Below are 19,761 nucleotides of genomic sequence, written 5' to 3'. Positions count from 1 at the left end.
ACACTGAGATCACCCAGGTTTTGAATGAATTATCTCACATTTCAAGTAGTCAACATAAAATGCTTCAATGTGCAATTACAAGTGCTCTTGAGACGAAAAAATGGAAAACCTCAGGAAAGGAAATTTAGGTTAAAAGAACCAAGTGGAAAGTATAAAACTAAAAACACAACAAGCACAGTAACTCTCTGGATGGGCTCAACAGTAGAATGGAAATAAGACAACAGAGTCAGTGAACAGATCAACAGAATTTAGCTAACCTAAACAAGAAAGAAAACAGACTGAAAAAGAACTAACAAAGCTTCAGGTACCTATGGGACAAAAACAAGACTTAAGATTCTTATCAAATTCCCAAAAGAGAGTGGGACTGAAAAAGTATTTGAAGATACAATGGCTGAAAACTTCCACAATTTGGTGAAACATATTAATCCACAGGTAGAAAAGACTGCATGAACCCGAAATAAAGTAAAACTAAAGACACCCACACCAAAATACATCATAATTAAACTTCTGTAATCAAAAGACAAATTCTTAAAAGCAGAGAAAAATGATACATTACTTACATCGGAACATTCAAATGATAGCGAATTTCTCATCTGAAACCAGAGAGTACATAAGAAAATAGCCCAACATTTTTCACACACTGAAAGAAATTAACTATACACTGTGGATTCTGTCCACAGCTAAAAAATCCTTCGGGGATGAAGGGAAATAAAGATAATCTCAGAAAAGCTAAGAGAATTTGATCCTTGCAAACTTACCCTGAAAGAATGGCTTAAAATGTTCTCTAAACTGAAAGGAAATGAAAACAAAAGAAGGCTGGGACTTCAGAAAGAAAAAAAGAACACTGGAATAGGTAAAATTAGGGGTAAGTGTAATAGACTATTACACTACACTTGAGTTTCATAAATCATATTTGTTGTTTGAAGCAAAATTTATCACACCATCTAATGTGGTGTTCAATGTTTATAAGAAAATCCTATTTTAAAGTAGAGAGGGCAAAAGGTCCTAAACAATAGTAAAGTTTCCACACTACACTTTTCAAAGCAGTAAAAACATCTGTACCTGTACGAAAGATAATGATAATTTGCATGTGAATAGTGTAATATCTAGAGCAACCAAGAAACCTATACAAAGAAATATACCTGAAACATTACAAATCAAGATGGAACCCAAAAAATATATCCAGCTGACCCATAAGGAGGTAAGAAGAAATGAGAAACAGAGTAAATAAAAAATAATAAAACAGCAGACTTCAGCCCTAATATATCCATAATTACCCTAAGTGTAGCCTAAACACACCAATTAAAGAAAAAAAAAAAAAAAACAGTGGAAGAATACATTTTTTTTAATTTTTTTTTTAATGTTTATTTACTTTTGACAGAGATGGAGACAGAGACAGAATGCGAGTGGGTTAGGGGCAGAGAGAGAGGGAGACACAGAAGCAGAAGCAGGCTCCAGGCTCTGAGCTGTCAGCACAGAGCCCGACGCGGGGCTCGAACTCACAAGCTGTGAGATCATGACCTGAGCCGAAGTCGGATGCTCAACTGACTGAGCCACCCAGGTGCCCCGGAAGAATACATTTTTAAATGATGTAATGATATGCTGTCCGAAAAAAAAAATCACTTTTAATACAATGATAGTAAAAGTATGGAACAAGACATACCATGTAAATAGTCATTTAAAAAAAAAAAAAAAAGCAAGGGTGGCTACATTATAAGATAAAGTGGACCTCAGAGCAAATAAAATCATCAGCAATTTTAGTAAGACAAAGAGAGATATTACATAATGATAAAGGCATCAACCCACCAGATGATAATCTTAAATGTGTACACATCAAATGACAGAGCCTCAAAGTACAAAAAGTAAAAACTGATAAAGATAGAAGGAATATAGACAAAGCCACAATTATAGGTAGAGATTTGCCAACACCACACTCTAAGCAATTGATAGAACTGCTAGATACAAAAATAAGCAAGGATATAGAAGCAACGAACAATACAATCAACCACTAGTATCTAATTGTCATGCATACAACATTCATCCAACAACAGAATATACATTCTTTTCAAGCACCCATGAAACAGACACCAAGACAGACCATATCCTGGGACATAAAACAGATGTCAACAAATATAATATTTGGGAAAATCTCCAAATACTTAAAAACTGAACAACACACTAGCAAGTATTCCATGGACCAAAGAGGAAAGCTCAGAAAAAACTTAAAATACACAGAACTGAATAAAAATGAAAATACAACATATAAGAGGGACGGCTGGGTGGCTCAGTTGGTTGAGCATCCAACTTCGGCTAGGTCATGATCTCGCAGTTTGTGAGTTTGAGCCCCGCATCAGGCTCTGCGCTGACAGTGCGGAGCTTGCTTGGGATTCTCGTTCTCCCTCTCTCTCGGCTCCTACCCGATGTGCTCTCTCTCAAAATAAATACATAAACTTTTAAAAAAAGAAAATACAACACACAAGAATGTGGGACGTAGCTAAAGTAGTGTGGAAAGGCGAATTTATAGCATTAAATTTTTGCATCAGAGAAAAAGAAATCTCAAATCAATAATCCAAAAAACATGAACAGACTTTTCACCAGAGAGGCTATACGGATGGAAAATAAGAACATAATGGATGTTAAACATCATCAGCCATGAGGGAAATGCAAATTTAAACCACAATGAGCTATTTTTTTTTAATTTTTTGAATGTTTATTTATTTTTGAAGGAGAGAGAGACAGAGAGTGAGCAGGGGAGAGACAGAGAGAGAGGAAGACACAGAATCCGAAGCAGGCTCCAGGCTCCGAGCTGTCAGCACAGGGCCTGATGGGGGCTCGAACCCACGAACCACGAGATCATGACCTGAACAGAAGTCGGACACTTAACCGACTGAGCCACCTAGGCACCCCTAAACCACAATAAGCTATTACTACACACCAATCAGAATGCCAAAAATAAATAACAGTAATAACGCGAAATGCTGGCAAGGATGCAATGAAACTGGAACACTGCTGGGAACTGCTGATGGGAATATAGAATGGTAGAGCTGCTCTCAAAAACAGTTTGGCAATTTTTTATAAAACTAAACAAGCAACTATCAGCAATTGCACTCTCGGGTATTTATCCCAGAGAAAACTCATGTTCACAAAAACACCTGTACACAAATGTTCACAGCAGCTTTATTTGCAATAGCCAAAAATGAGAAATAACTCAGATGCCCTTCACAGGTAAATGGTTAAAGAAAATGTAGTAACATTAATACCAGGGAATACTACTCAGCAATAAAAAGAAACAAACTATTGATACATACAACTGAGATTAATCTCCAGGGAGTTCTGCTAAGTGAAAAAAGGCAATCCCAAAAGGACACATACTGTAAGATCCCATTTATATAACATTCTTCAAATGACAAAATTATAGAAATGGAAAACAGGTTACTAGTTGCCAGGGGTTTGGAATGGGGGTGGGGAGAGTGTGGCTATAAAACAGCAACGAGACAGATACTTGTGGTAATGTAACAGTTCTATATCTTGATTATATCAATGTCAATATCCTGGTTGTGATATCGTACTACACTTTTGCCAGATGCTACCACTGGGAGAAACTGGGTAAAGGGTATATACTAGATCTACTATTTCTTACAATTTCACAAGAATCTATCATTATCTCAAAATAAAGTCAAAATTTTTAAAAGCTAATAGAAAACAATTTCCATTTACAAAAATGTATTCATAATATCCAATCTGTCAAATGATGTCCACTTCTATGAGTAAAGACAACCAAGTCCAACAAGACAAAGCAAAAGCCAAAAAGCAAGATCCAGTCCATCAGATTAGGAAGGACTCCAGCTCTTTGTCAGATATTCAGGACCCAGTTACCTCTTTTCATAGAATCGTGACTATTTAAGGGTTGGGTAATCTTCACAGATAACTTAACAGTAAAAGTTATCCTTTGATGTCTGAATGTTGCCTACAACAAGCTGGCTAACTAAGTGTCAATGAGCAAACTTGAATAACTTCAATGACAGAAGACCTACTTCATTTTATCCATTTATTATCTTTGAAAGACTGTTAAGCAAAAAGAAAAAAAAAGTTTCCTCTTAAGAAACTTCAAATCTAGGGGTGCATGGGTGGCTCAGTTGGTTAACCATCTGACTCTTGATTTCGGCTCAGGTCATGATCTCACAATTCGTGAGATCCGTGCTGCCGGGGCCTGGTTGGGATTCTCTCCCTCTCTCTCTGTCCCTCCCCAGCTCGCTCGCTCGCTCTCTCTCTCTCTCTCTCTCTCTCTCAAAATGAATAAAGAAAAGAGAAGAGAAGCAAAGAGAAGAAAAGAAAAGAAAAAGAAAAGAAAAGAAAAGAAAGGAAAAGAAAAGAAAAGAAAAGAAAAGGATTCAAAATCTACCTTTTTAACTGATAGGCTACTAATGAAAATATAATCACAGATACACAGCAAAATTGAACAATAAAGTTTACATTCAATAGATCGCAAAGTGCCCCGCTAATGCCAAGTGATTCTCACTACTCAGGAAATCGAGGGACTTTATTCTTCTAACACCCAAATGTCCTGTGCAGTACATATTTATTCAGTGTGACATTTCTTACCAATTCACATGAGAATTCATTTAGTCCTATTAGATGAATTCCTAGCGAACAGACGCAGTGATTATACCCATCTTCTAGAATTAGAAACCTCAGATCTGACCTAAAAAATTATAGCCCCAACTATAAGAAGTTTGGAGAAGTCAAAACATGAACCATTAATAAATAAGACCAGCTTTCAAATCAATCTAAGACTAACTTAATGGTTAATCATACTAGATTAACCAAAGCATACAACTCTCAGTTCCATTAATGTGCCTGCATTCTTTTGGTTTCTGATCTTGAAGGCCTGAGGCTGAAATCAAAGAAAATTACCATCTAGAACAAAGTTCCATTGTGCCCTGCTTCTGGGTCAAAATCTTAAAAGAACTGGGTCAAGCCTAAAAACTCAAATGAATTGTTACCTAGAATTCTGGTGCTAGTCACTGAAAATTTGCAATTCCCAGGCCTTCATCTTAACAGATGGCAAAACTGGGGACCATAAGAATTAAGCAACTTGACTAAAGTAGGCAGCAGACCCTACAACTCAGGTCTTCAGTTTTCTAATCCATTGTTCTTCCCAGTATATCACACAGCCTTCCCAATCTTTAAACCAACATTTTGAGCGCCCAGGCTGAAGAAGCAATACTAAACCCTATTTACTATGTTAACGGGGCATGTGCATACAGCTATTTTTCCAGTTAGAGCAATAAGCTGTCTAGGGATCGGTCCACATTCTCTTCCCCTAGTACCCTTACAATAACCAGCAGAGAAGAATTTGAGAGAATATGTGAAGTGGTCATAGAATACCGCAAAACTGTGTGGTAAAAGCCATGCCATCTAAGCCTAACCAACCCAGTGGTTTTAAAGCTTTTCTTTCTCCCAACACACTCCCATCATTAACACCTCTACCCAAAAATAAGTAAACTGCACTAACTGAAAATAATGGAGGCTACAGTTGGGCTTCAAAGGGATCCATACACTCCCTGAAATCATATACAAAATGTATGCAGCTGCACTAACCCTAAAAGGGTTAATGACCCCCCAAAAAATAAAGTACTACTGTTTTAGCTCTACCACCAGTCACTCTAGAGTGAAAATAAAAATATTCTGCTGTGAAATAAGTTAACACACTAAGCCCTGTACTGTTTTCAACTAATCAAGAATGCAAGTTTACCTATTTTTCCTTTTCTATAATAAAAATGAGAATAAATCAAGAAAGTGAATGACTCCCACGAACACAAGATTATTAAGTAGTATAAACTATGGCTACTTCCACAAACATTCAGGGAGTGAATTAAGTTAGTAACCACAGAACCTGATAATCACACCAAGAAAACAAAACATGAAGCCAAAATTTGCCAATTATTCCAATTGACAGGTCACAGCATATAAAATTAAACAACTGCTATCTTAAGAAAACCCACGTGAGAGGCACCTGGGTAGTTCAGTGGGTTGAGTGCTGGACTCTTGTTTTCAGCTCAGGTCATGATCCCAGGGTTGTGGGATCGAGCCCCATGTCGGGCTCCAAGCTAAACGTAGACCCTGCTTAAGAGTCTCTTTCTCTCCTCTCTCCCTCTGCCCCTCTCCCCCACTCATACTCTAAAATTAAAAGAAAGAAAGGAAGAAAACATGTGAACATACTTCCAATTAAGACCTTCACATGCTGAAGAATTTCTATCCTCAGTATCAGGCATAATAAAAGGAGTACAGAACCTCAAAATCACTTAAAAGTAACCCAAATCAATCCCCTCACCGACATCTCCCTATTTGAATGAGAACTCCCAAACCCAAGACAATTCAAGAACTATAAACATTTTCACACAGCAAACAGTAAAATTAAAGTATTTTCTAACAATTTATATACAGTATGATCTCATTTGTGTGGGGGAAAAAACACAACAGAATATGTGCTTGTTGTATATGTGTTGAAATATAAAGTTACCCAATAACTTCATATTATCAGTGGCTGCCTGATAATATGAACCAAATAACTGGGAGATGTGGGAGGGAGATTTTCTTTTCACTGTTAACACCCTTCATGTAACTTTTCAATTTTGTACTACACTTAAGTATACGTATTCAAAAACACTATTATGAAGTTATTTCAAAAGTCAAAGATAGGATCATGGCTGCAATTAGAATACTGGCAGTAAGGGGGCGCCTGGGCGGCTCAGTCCATTGAGTGCCCAACTCTTAATTTGGGTCAGGTCATGATCCCAAGGTCGCTAAATCTAGGTGCAGGTGGGGCTCATGCTGAGCATGGAACCTGCTTGGGATTCTCTCTCTCCCTCTCCCTCTGTCCCTCTGCTGCTCGCCCAGCTTGCACATACTCTAGCTCTCTTAAAAAAAAAGAAAAAAAAAAAAAAGAAGAAGAATGGCAGGCAGTGAGAATGGAGAGAAACAGATTTGAAATTTAAGAAGTAGAAATGATAAGATAGGAGGACTATTAGGATTTTCTAGGCTAAGAAAAAGGAATCAAAGGTGCCTGGGTGGCTCAGTCGGTTAAGTGTCTGATTCCTGATCTTGGCTCAGGTCATGATCTCATGGTTCATGGGATCCAGCCACGAGTCCAACTCTGTACTGACAGTACGGAGCATGTTTCGGATTCTCTCTCTGCCCTCCCCCTGCTCTATCAAATAAATAAACGTTAAAAAAAAAAAAGAGTCAAGAAACACTCCAAGGTTTCTAGCAAGGATAATGGTTAAGTGTCATTTATCATAATAAAAAACATCAAAGACAATGATAAATTCAGTTTGCATGTATATATACACATACATATATATACATATACACATATATATATACATATATATATACGCGCATATATATATGTATATATTCAGTTTAAGGTAACGTCAAGATGCCCAAATAATCAACTGGCAGTCAAGTTTACGTGCAAGTTGGAGGCAGAGTGAGTAAAGAAGATCTAGGAACAGTCTTCTTACAAAGGAGACTGAGATGTGGTCAGACACAGAAAGAAAGCCAAAGTAATGAGATGTTAGCATTCCTTTCCAGGGATCTCAAATCTGCCTCTATCTCCCCCCTCACTCCTAAAATACAGCCTTAGTTTAAACTTAAACTGTCTTTCCTAAGATGATACCATGTATCTTGCACTGAGCACCTTCCATGCTAGGCCCAATGCCAGGTACTTTATGTAACTTTTTTTCCTAACACAAAATGCAACAACCTGCCAGAAATCTATTACCACTTCCATTTAACAGATGAGAAAGCTGAGCCTCTGAAAGATGAAATAATTTGTCCAAGCATCCCACATCTAGGTAAGTGGCAGAACCAGAATTCTATTCTAAAACCCATGTATTGCTATCTAACCATCAATACTTAACAACTAGGTTCCTTTCCCTTCCACTTTATCCTTCTGACTGTAGCCAATAATATTTCCATAAAACCTACTTCTAGTCATGCCAATTCCCCCTGATTAGAAAGGTGAATTCAATGACCTCCCAAAACATCCTAGGGCTTATAGTGACGTGGGCCTTGACATGTTCAGTTACTTCCTCCTAATCCCACTTAGACACCCTCTACCCACACTAACTATGCACAATTCCTCAAACACCATTTAACTTCATACTTCCAACTCTCTGCCCTTTCCTTCCTCTTGCTAAACTTCTACTCATGTTTGATAACCAAGACCAAATTCCATCTTTATGCAGTTTCCCTCACCTACTTACTTCTCTAGTCAAAATCAACTGTTCCAAAATGCTGGGAATTGTGTGGATAGTTTATCCATAATCCAAAAATTTTAATGTTTTATTGGCTCCATCGTTTCACAGCTCATAGCACTTGGCATACACCTTGATTAGTATACTTACTACAACATATGATCACTCAGTCTGTCCATCTTTCTCCAAAGACTGCAGGGGCAGAGGCCAGGTCTTACTTGTTGCCCCAGGACTTGGCACAGTCCCTCACCACAGCAGGTCAGCAAACGTTTCATAATCAATCAAGCAAAACCAAAAGCTTTTCTAGTTCTCAGTCTGATACTTGAAATTCAAAACCCTAATTTAACTACTATATCTTAAAAACTTACTATCTTAAAAATAGTTTCCCCTAAATGCATAAATGATCCAGACTCAACTAAGATTCATAAAGTTCTTAGGCAAAATTATCTCTTTTGGCTTGTATTGTGTAATATTCTATTACAAAATGCTACCACGATATTAAAATATGTCACATATATTCAGCTAAATATCTTTCTACCAGCTTCCCAAGGAACTAATTCTTTTGCATGTTAAAAAATCAAGGCTCTCAAAATATTTGCTATTAAGAAGTTATTTTTATGTGTAATAAGGGCATTGTGATTATGTTTCAGAGACAAACTGATCTATCTATGGATTAAATGATGTGATTGATGCCCGAGATTTCCCTCAAAATAATGGGGGTGAGGGGTAAGATAGAGATGAAACAAGACTGGTCATGAGTTGAAAATAACTGAACTGGGGGCACCTGGGTGGCTCAGTCAGTTGAGTGTCTGACCCTTGATTTTGGCTCAGGTCATGATCTCGCAGTTCGTGAGTTCAAGCCCCATGTCAAGCTGTGCCCTGACAGTGCAGAGCTCGCTTGGGATTCTCTCTCTCTCTCTTTTTCTGCCCCTCTCGCACATACTCTCTCAAAATAAATAACCATTTAAAAAAGAAGAAGAAAATAGCTCAACTGGGTAATGCTCGGTGATAGTTAGTCGGCTACTTTTCTGTGCTTTTGAAAATACTGGAGGGGTACCTAAGTGGTTCAGTCGGTTAAGCATCCCACTTCAGCTCAGGTCAAGATCTCACAGTTCGTGAGTTCGAGCCCCACATCGGGCTCTGTGATGACAGCTCAGAACCTGGAGCCTGCTTCAGATTCTGTGTCTCCCTCTCTCTGCTCCTCCCTCCGCTCACACTCTGTTTCTGTCTCAAAAATAAACATAAGAAAAAAAAATATATATATATATATATTGGAAATTTTCCCTAACAAACTTTTTTTAAAAAAGAGAAGGATGTAATGAACATAATATAATAGATCCACAGTTTGAAAACAATCCTTTATCTAAAAGGGTTTCTTCCACTGTTCTAAATTAAAATGAATTAGATGACCTTACATAAATTTCTTAACTGTAACAAAGTCCAATCTTCTTCCTGAGAATAAACTTAGCAGAAGCATCTTTTATTTATTCTAACACAAACAAAATACTACCACAGACCAAACTACCAAAAAGAAAAAAAAATACAAAAACACGTTAAGAGAACAACAACAGTTTTAGCAATGTAGAAAAGTAGAAAAAAGAGTAAAAGAAGAAATGGATAAAAGAAAACAAAAGTTTGTAGGAGAAAGTGGCAAACAAATAGCCCATAATCTGGCTGAGAACCCTAAAACTATCTAAAGAAGGCATTACTCTCATGCTTTCAGGTTATAGTCCTTTTAATTTGGTCCTAAATGTCAATCTGGGCCAAAAGGGGCCCAAAAGTGAAATCATCAAAGAAACAGATGCTAAAGATCAAAATGAAGATTGCATGGTGACTTACCCCAAAGCCACCTAAAAGGCAAAGAAATAGGACCTAACAGGGCACATCTCTACTTCATTCATCCCTATCCCCACTTAAGGACCATCAAGCTCAGAAGTATCCCGACTTGACAAGGCCCTTACAGGTATCTCTACACACACGGCAGAATAAAACCCATTTTTAATCAACCAAAATATAACTCTAGTGTATTCACCATCAGGATGCTTACTGTATTATTTGTGAAGTAATACATGTCTAAAGAAAAAAAAAAACACACAGCAGTACAGAAATCTATAAAGTGTAAAGTTTAAAATCTCCCCTCCTCCTCACCCTAGAGTCATTTGTACTCCAAGATGACCTTTCTTTAATTACTTACTATCCTTCCAAAACCTGGTCAGAGAACTTCTTAAATTGAGCCATGAAAACTCATTCAAGGATCCCAAGAACCCATACAAAGGTAAATATTACTATAAAATGAGATCAGAGAGAGCACAGAACACACAGCAGATTGTCCTTTCAACATCTGCTAAAAGCCAGAATGTGATTTTAAATGTTTTCCTAAACAAAATTACAAGATTCCTTGCTAATATCCAAGTCAAGAAACACCATCTCCGAAAAACACAATCAAGAAACAATCCTCATCCTGTTAATAAAAGCCATTCTACTGAGGCCCAATCTAGGGTAGAACTTTGAAACTCAATTTACAACTGCCCCAACAGTAAGCTAAGTGAAAAGGGGAGATCCAAGAAAGCACTGTTTTGCAGAAGTCATCAATGCCTGCCTACCTCCAGCACTACCCATCCAGAGAAAGAAGGCCCAGGTCATAAAAGTGCCCAGGCATGAGGAACTAGCAGATGGGGTCTTTTTTTCCTTTTCTGGGGTCTGGTGTTCAAAGTGTATAATTTGTTGAAACGTACCTGAATACATGGAATAGACTATCTGTAAATTAGGCCAGACATCCTTTTTGCAGTGTCTCACAAATGTAAACATTTAACTCACAAGTGTAAAAATTTAATTAAGTAACTTAGTTTTAAATGTCTGACAAAATGTTACATAACAAAGTCTCATTAAATGTTTTGTTTTGTTTTTTAATGAAACACATCAGGAGATGATGGGTCTCAAATGCTTAGTTAACTTTAACCTAGGAACAGTTAACCCTACTAACCTAAAATCCAAAAGCTGTTAACTTTTTAAATGCCCAAATCAAGAATACATAGTTCAAGAACAGTTCAATCTAAAAATGAGAGACATGAGGGGGACATGAGCCAGGACAGCACTCTGCAAAGGCAATGGTTCTCCTGCCTTTACTTCAGTAAGCCCTGGAATGCGTTAGGGAGCACAAAGGGTGTTAGACGTTAAGTTTTCACGTGAAATGAATGATGGTCGAGTTAATGTAGCTTGGCTAGAAATACTATAAAGGCAACTCCACCTTTGCACAAACAGGAGGGTCTAAGAATCCACAAACCCAGGATCCCAATACTCTACACACTGTACATGTAGTCTATGAGTCCCATTCAACCCCGTGTTCCACCGCTGACCAGGTAATTCTGGAATAATGCCTGCTGCTGCTGATAGATTGCTACATGTGCCTCCAATGCACCTTTCCAGCAAGGTCCTTGTTACACTACCTACAAAGACAAACGGCTGGGACTTCACAAGCTTCCCAAACAGGTTCCTGTGACTGCTTTTGTGCCTGCTTGCTAATCGATGCTTCTATGGGTAGCAAAAAAAAAAAAAAAAAAAAAAAAAAAAAAATTCCATTCTACTTGTTAAATGGACATTCAACATAACCTTTCAGGGCGCTTCACACTATTCTTCTGCCACTGATGTTCCTATGTTAGTTATCCTTATACTTATCTCATTCCTCTTAGCCTGAGTTTTTCAATGCAGGCAAGGAATATCTGTTATCTTCATGTTCTCTGCACAGAAGACTTGCACTTAATGTAGAGTCCATGTTTGTTGCTCTAATGTACTGTTGACAGTATGCAAAACTGATACAATTGTATATAAAGCTTCAGTAGGAGTACATAAAACTATCAATTTCGCATTCATGAAACTCCATTAACTAGTCTACAAATAAATACATGGGGGGCCCTAAATAACCTAACCACCATTCCAATTCTTAGACAATCTGGTGGTGTTTCTTAACATAAACTAGCTCTCTGGATACCACATTTCAAAAATACTGTTAATGATGTACAGTGTTATCAGTCATTAACATCAGTTTCAAAGAGCTCAAAGCATCACAATGAGTTTCAAAGTAAAAAAAAAAAAAAAAAAAAAACAAGTCTGCAAAAAAAAAAATACTGGTACTAAAGAAATAAAAACTAAATGTTACATAATCAAGTCATAATAAGACATTTTACTCTGTAGCTAGCCACGCAGTGAACCTTCACTTTGGTTTAATGCCCATGCCTCATTACTCCACTTTACCACCTAAATCACAAAAACCCAACTCTCAGGCAGTTTTTCTTACCAACCTAAAATATCTAGAGGTGGCAGTCAAATGTTCCCTAGTCATTTCAATTTATAATTGATTCTACAGAAAGAGCTATCCAGTGAGAAAGAAGGCCAGAACTTAAAAAGTACCTGTTTATATATTCCTGCGGTTCTAATTTGTGCCCAGGTATGCAAACATTTCTGTAATCTCTTACTATTATAGCTGTATTACTAGGGATGTAGCAAAATTTTAGGAAATGTGTAACAGCATGAGACTTTATCCAGGCAAACAATGACTATAATTATTTACAAGACAACTTTCCAAACTAGAAAACACTTTTTAAAAACACATCAAGTTAAAGACCTAATTTTCAAACACAAGGCATGACATTATTCTGTGGCTACTTTTGTAACACAAACACTAAACCTTCTTTAGCACTAGAAATGAATATATACCTTTAAGTGTCAGCAAACAAAACACAATATAGAATAATTCTAAACGTCATCAATCTCTAAATATTATAGTATAAATAAACCATCTCTAGAACTGACCTAGTAAGTTTCCCCTACCATCTACATGCAAGCAGACCAAATTTAGGAAAATATACACTTTAATGGATTTTAAACTACTTCTATTTCCGAAAAAATGAAAACTGCTAACTATGTTAATACTAATGATCTCCTTGGAAAAATAGAACATACATTTATTTTTCAACTTTTTTAATGTTTATTTTTGAGAGAGAGAGAGAGAGAGTGTGTGAGAGTGGGAGAGGGGCAGAGAGAGAGGGGGGGACAGAGGATCCCAAGCAACTCTGCGCTGACAGCAGAGAGCCCCATGCAGGTCTCCAACACACCAACAGTGAGATCATGACTGGAGGCAAAGTCAGATGCTTAAGGGACTGAGCCACCCAGGTGCCCCGAGCATATTCTAAAGGGTAAACAACCTGTAACTCCTCGGTATTCCACATAATCTTTCTACTGATTAATAGAATTATAAAAAAAAAGATGTTTCAATAAAGTATACTCAGGACAAACTTACAAATGATGTAAAGATACTTCAAAATGAACAACTATGTACTTAAGCATTTGTTCCCTGACGCAGATAAGATTCCCCAGCCCTTTAGCAATATATTACTATAAATATGCCTTATAGTACGATATTTATTCTTTCTGTATTTATGCTATATTATTACTATACATGATACTTTAACACAAATCCTTATCCAACTGAGAACAAGATGAACCCAAAAGATTTTCAAAAACATACTAAAAACAAAATCACCACAGTTAATTTGTTAAAATGTTTCATTTCTAATTACTTTTCAGTAACTCCACTGCAATTAAAATGTAAGAATCTTGAATTATTATGTTACCAAAAGATTAATGGTCAGCATTAAAGAGCAAAGTGGTCAAGCTAATGCTGTATTTCAAGAACTCTGATTAAGCAACCACTTGCTATTAACAACCTTTTAAAGATATTTTAAAGATATTACTACAAAAATAATATACCATATTACTAATTTATTTTTTAATCCAAAATCCCAAGTATTGTATATCAAATGGCAATCATACAAAAAATCCTTTTTTTTTTTTTCAACGTTTATTTATCTTTGGGACAGAGAGAGACAGAGCATGAACGGGGGAGGGGCAGAGAGAGAGGGAGACACAGAATCGGAAACAGGCTCCAGGCTCTGAGCCATCAGCCCAGAGCCTGACGCGGGGCTCGAACTCCCGGACCGCGAGATCGTGACCTGGCTGAAGTCGGACGCTCAACCGACTGCGCCACCCAGGCGCCCCAAACAAAAATCCTTTTAAAGACACTAATACGAATGAGTCTTACAAAAACATTCAGAGACTAAGAAATCAGCAGTTTGGACAAAGTATCCTCACACCTGGAAAAGGAACATACAAGTTTAGTGGCAAGTAAGAGACACTTTTATTAAATGTTTAAAACTTACCAAAGCTTTTATGTCAAGAGTTATCTTTTTTTAAACCTACAAATTGGAATTTAAAAACTTGAAGCCCGATCCGATAATACATATAGGAATAAAAATTTCTGAAAACAGGTAGTAATAGCTAAGTTTGTCAGAAAGAAAAAAAAAGTTATACAAGCTGCAGACTAAATTTATGGGGGGGGGGGGGGGCAGGAGGTGAGGAGGGGTGGCAGGACAAAAATAGCAGCTAAAAAGAGAACCCTGAGAGTTATTCAATTCCATTACCTGCCTTCAGGTCAGTAGCCTGAACCAACCCCAACAAAGAAAAGCCAACTCTTGTTTTTAAGACTTTTAGATAACATGAATTCTGAAACATAGCTCAACATTACACACACACACACACACACACACACACACACACACAGGACTGTTGTTCCCCAGGACTATTCAAAAGATGGGTGAAACTGAATTAATTCAATACTTCCGACAGCAGGACCCCAGCTCATTCATTCTTTTCAGAATTCAATTCAAACACGAGGTGAGAGGTTATATAATGTCAAGCTTTACATTATACATTTCGCTAGGATGTGCAGGCTCACAAGAACTGCATGAGGTTGCAAACATACACTCTAGAATGTTTTATTGTAACGTTAAGACTAACAAGTCTTGCCCTAAATAGGTAGGACCTCACAAGCATGGAGTTACAAAGTAATAAAGAATTTTTTTTCAACTCAACGAAATACTTCGTAATTCAGCAGATTATTTTTTTACAAAGCCTTAATTCTTCCCCAAAACATAGTGAAACTTCACAAGTTTCTCATGTATAGCATGTTACTGTATTCAAACATCAAGAAAGTAATGCACACTTTCACAAAAAAATGCTTGAAAACGCTGAGTTCTTTAAAATTTAAACACAATAGTGCATAATTACTGTAGAGTCCAATACTACAGTCTGAAATCCAATCCACTGTGAATCTACTAAACACCATCGTTCTGAGACACGAAATCATCAACTAGCATTTTACACATCATCCACACAAAACATCAGATTCCGTTTATATCTTCATTACCGTAAACCAAAAGCAATAGATTTGGCCAAACTTTTCCAAATGTGTTATCTTTGCAAACAATTTTACCAACCTCCAATTAGACTGGCAATAATCACTCCAAGATAAAATAATGCTCCATTTATTTAAATATTTAATCTTGTGGAAGGACAACTCTGACAGTAGTCAATTATTTTCAACAAAATATTTTAAATACTCAAAAAATTTTCAAGGCTTTAATTATTGATGCTTAAATCATTTCAGAGCTAGTCGCTATTCATTTTTCCAGGGATAATCTTAATGAAACCAATTAATACCTACACAGCCAAAGTTTAATTCAAGTTTTCTCTATCAGGCAAAGGCACCAGGCTTCCTGAAAAGGATTATTACTGTTTAGCTTTCTGGTCATTATCTGGGGTTGAAATCCCTTACACTTAGTTACTTTGAAACAAAAGCAGAAGTCAATTGCAGATAAAGAATTAATGACTCCTAAACCAAACTACAGACAAAAAATGGAGGACAACTAGCTCAATTTTTTAAAAATCAACTTAAGAATAAAACGCTAGGCTTTGTCAAACTTCCTTCTCAAATGTAACAATAAGGCTAGGTGTCAAACTGAAAGCTACGGATTTCGGCTTGAAAAGGAAATGTCTAACGGATGCAACACCTATCGCACACACTCCCAAGTTTCACGGTGCCCATTAAGGAAGCACACAAATATCACTTCGATCATATTTTGCTCCGGAGGGACCAACTGATGCGGACAGATCGAGACTCCACAGCCTTTGTTCAACAGCTTACGGTTGGGCAACTAAATGTGCTACAGGTTGATAAGCATTTACCAGGCTTACGAATGCTGCTTCCAAGCCTGAGAAAGGTACAAGAATTCTGCATGCAAATCATCTCGGACAATTTTTATTGAACACCATCGAGCTGCACACTCCGAAGGAGAGGCCTATTCATCGCTACTATTTATTTCCATGTTTACCTCTCCTCCCTCCCCCCCAACTCCCCCCCCCCCTTCACTTTCTCCTCCCACCCTGTCCCGCCATCTTGGGCCGATAGGAGCAGCCATTACTTAACTAAATGACAGTGCTAACAACTTTCCACACAAATAAACAGAGGCTGCACCCCGAATCCCCCCTGGCCTCCCCGGTCAGGCACACAGGAAACGGGACTCCAAGAAGAAAGCACATTCGCAAATAACTGCGGGGTGTGGGGGCAGAACGCCCCAAAAAAGTAAACAAGTCACCTAACTTCAGGTAGAACAGAGAGACCCATCGGGATGCATGTCAACAGCCCAATGCAAACTCTTCGCCGCCCTAAACTACGTGCAACTTCCCCCTTCTGGGAGCAGGGACGCAGGAGAGCCCAAAACGTTTGGTGCACAGTAGACGTTACGAACAGCCTGCCTGGAGGGAAAGAATGAAACCCACGGGAGGCAAGGAAGTCGGAAATTGGGGGGGGGGGGGGGGGACATCTGCACACATTTACGCTGCCCTGACGCTACACCGGCACCCCGGGGGCTCATCGGGCTACCTCCAAAGAGCCGCAAAATGAGAGGCGCTTTCGTGCACCCAGTGGAGCTCGGCCCCAAAGCGCTGCTGCCCCGGTTCCTCCGGCTACGAGAGGAGAGGGCGATTTCGCAAGGGTGCGAGCGAGGTATCCGGGGGTTGGGGGGGTGGGGGGTGGGAGGGAGGGAGAGCAAAGGCAGGAAATAGTTTTCCGGAAGCCCCTCGGCCATCGTTGGCGGCCACAATGAACGCCGGCCGGGCGGCGGGGCCCGGGGCGAGCGGGGCGCCGGCCGGGGAAGACGGTGTCCGCGCTCCGGCCCGCGGCTGCCTTACCTTGCCCAGTAGGGCCTTCGTCCTGGCGCCATCTTCATGAAACCTCACGAACCCGAAAAGGCGGCTGCGGGGAGAGACACACGCGGCGCGTTAGGGCTCCGGGAACGCCACCGACCCACCCCTGCCCGCGCCCGAGGCCCCGGCGGCGGCTCCGGCGCGGAGAGCGCCGAGCGCCGAGCCGAGGTGCCCGCCCCGCCGCCGCCAGAGGCGAGCGGCGCTCGGGCCTCCCCGGAGAGCGGCGCCAGCCCGTCCGGAGCCGACCGGGCGGGTGACGGCGGCCCGTACCTGTCCAGTCCGCCGAGCGCCTCCCTCTCCTCGGCTGTCAGGCTGGGGGACGCCTCCTCGCTCTCGCCGCTCGCTTTTCCCGCCGCCATTTTCTTTTCCTCATCACCGAAAGCGGCGGCGGCAGCGGCGGCGGTAGCGAGCGACACTCCGCAGGATTTCATGGAAACGCAGCGAATTCACAACTCCAACGCCGACACCCCCCCCGGGCCGGGGCCAGCAACGACGCCCCCAATCTCCGCGCGGGACCGGCACACCAACTTTATCGCCGCCTCCTCCTCCGCCGCGGGCGGCAGCGACGAAAAATCCCAACGCGGCGGCGGCGAAGGCGGCGGCGGCAGGGGCTGCGGAGCCCCCGGGTCGGCAGCGGCGGCGGCTCGGCTGTAGGGTCACATCGCGGGGGCGGGCGGGGGGCAGCCACAGGCGGGGACGGCGGGAACGGCCGGAGCGCGCGGGGCTGGGGGACAGGGGGGGGATTCGTTGGAGACACAAACTTCCCCGGCACCAGCACAAAGTTGTTGTAATTGTGTCACACAGCGAACCCCACGCCGCCGCCGTGACCCCCCCTCCGCGCCCGGCCGGCGCCACCAATCGGCGCCGCCCGCTCGCCTCACGTGACCTTTGTTGACTCACGTCAGCCGTGGCTCCACTCAACTTGCTAGCTGCCGAGCCCCGCCCACCGAGGCCGCCACCGTCGGGGAGCGGGACGCAGGCCAATTCTGGCCGGTGGTTGGCTGCTGCGCCCGTCTGTCGGGGGGGAAGGGTTGTCACCGAGAGGCAGCAAGCGGTTAGGTTGTGCTCGTTAAATACACTGGGGCAGAGAATGGAGGGTCCGGGCCGTGTCACCTCGGGAGCCGCGGCGGGCTCGGGAGGGGGAGGGGAGCGGTAAGGAAGGGCGAGGTCCGGCACCGCCCGCGGCGGGCGTGAGCAGTGAGTGAGGACGCCATGGTCGGCCTCTGCCTGCCGGAGAGCTGGGTGGTGGGCCCAGACCCACGGCCCGGGCAGTCCCGCGCTCCGGGGGGTCCCGGGGCCTCGCCGGGCCTGATAAGGGTCGCGGCGCACGGCCCCTGACCTCCGCCCTCCGAAGAAGGCGCACACTTTTGGCACCGCTGGAAATAATGGCCTCCGCGAGGAGCGCGCTCCGGGAGCGGCTGCTGGCCCAAGCCGGGCGGCACGGGCGCCGCCCAAGGCCGGGCCTGCGCTCCGGGCCCCCGATCCCCTTGCTCGCGCCGAAAGTGAACGGGGAAAAGCCTCCTGACCCCCGGCCGGAGGGAAGGAAGAGTCGCCCACGGGGTCTGGCTCGCCGATCACGGCTCCCCACCGCCCAAGGTCTGTTGGCGGCACTTTGGGGCCAAGTTTTCATGCTACCCGCGTTTTGTCGGTAGTTCACTATAGTATCGTAAGAAAAACAATGACAGGTGTTGAGCTGGACCTCCAGAATGTTGGTTTCTTGTGGCTGTGATCTCGGGGTGGGGGGGTGGGGTCCTTCGTGGAAGAGTTGGGGCTGCTTGTGGACAGGCCTAAGAGAAGACATAGTTAAGATCCTCAACACAGCTTGCAGCCCAGAAAAGCCTTTTCTACCCCCACACAACATGCCTTAGACAACAATAACACTTTCTTGTTCTGGCCGTGTCTTAGATGCAAATCAAAGTCACTAGTCTAGTTTTCAATCCCAGGTGTAATTGGGAGAAAAAGAAAACATGCCTTCGGTCCATTGCTCTTTCCAAAAGACAGGTCTCGTATAATAGATCCGTTACAGGGCACACCTCCAGTCTTCAGAGATTGGGAAGTATTAATTAATCGACTTACGAAGACAAGATTTCCTTTATTAACATGGATTCTTGTAGATTTTTCATAACCAATAGACAAGATAGATTTAACTTGGATTTCAAAATATAAGGAAGACAATTCCGCGCTGACTCAGTAATCCTAGCAGTATTCAGCGAGAAGCTATAGAAATCCCAACTGATTTTGCACACAGACACGGTTTTAAATTGTTCCCCTGAGACCAGTAACTAGACTAACAAACTGTGGTTTCATATAGATTATATTTCATGTTTAATTACTTTCTCTGCAACACCTCTTCCATTCTTCACGGTGTTCCGTTTTATTTGAACGAATATAGAGAGCTGAA

The 19,761-nt window shown here is 41.3% G+C and overlaps 1 protein-coding gene across 11 annotated transcripts in view; it reads right to left on the bottom strand.

The window, feature by feature from the left end:
* The window catches only part of KDM6A (lysine demethylase 6A), a 210,330-nt gene extending 192,369 nt beyond the window's left edge, over nucleotides 1–17,961 (bottom strand). For 3 of the 11 annotated variants that reach the window (XM_030306229.1, XM_030306227.1, XM_030306232.1), the window contains exons 1-2: nucleotides 17,631–17,953; nucleotides 17,346–17,409 (exon numbers count right to left, since the gene is read on the bottom strand). In XM_030306229.1, the coding sequence (XP_030162089.1) occupies nucleotides 17,346–17,409; nucleotides 17,631–17,791 (225 nt within the window). In that variant the 5' untranslated portion in view covers nucleotides 17,792–17,953. Of the gene's footprint in view, nucleotides 1–17,345; nucleotides 17,410–17,630 lie in introns of all 11 variants that reach the window. The other 8 variants (XR_003966785.1, XM_030306225.1, XM_030306234.1 and 5 more) reach the window with 7 other exon arrangements.
* Between the last annotated feature and the right edge of the window lie 1,800 nt (nucleotides 17,962–19,761).

This window comes from Lynx canadensis, chromosome X (genome assembly GCF_007474595.2).
Source record: "Lynx canadensis isolate LIC74 chromosome X, mLynCan4.pri.v2, whole genome shotgun sequence".
In the NCBI taxonomy this organism is placed as follows: domain Eukaryota; kingdom Metazoa; phylum Chordata; class Mammalia; order Carnivora; family Felidae; genus Lynx; species Lynx canadensis.
Note: the sequence above shows the minus strand (reverse complement) of the source record. Positions and strands in the feature narration are given on the sequence as shown.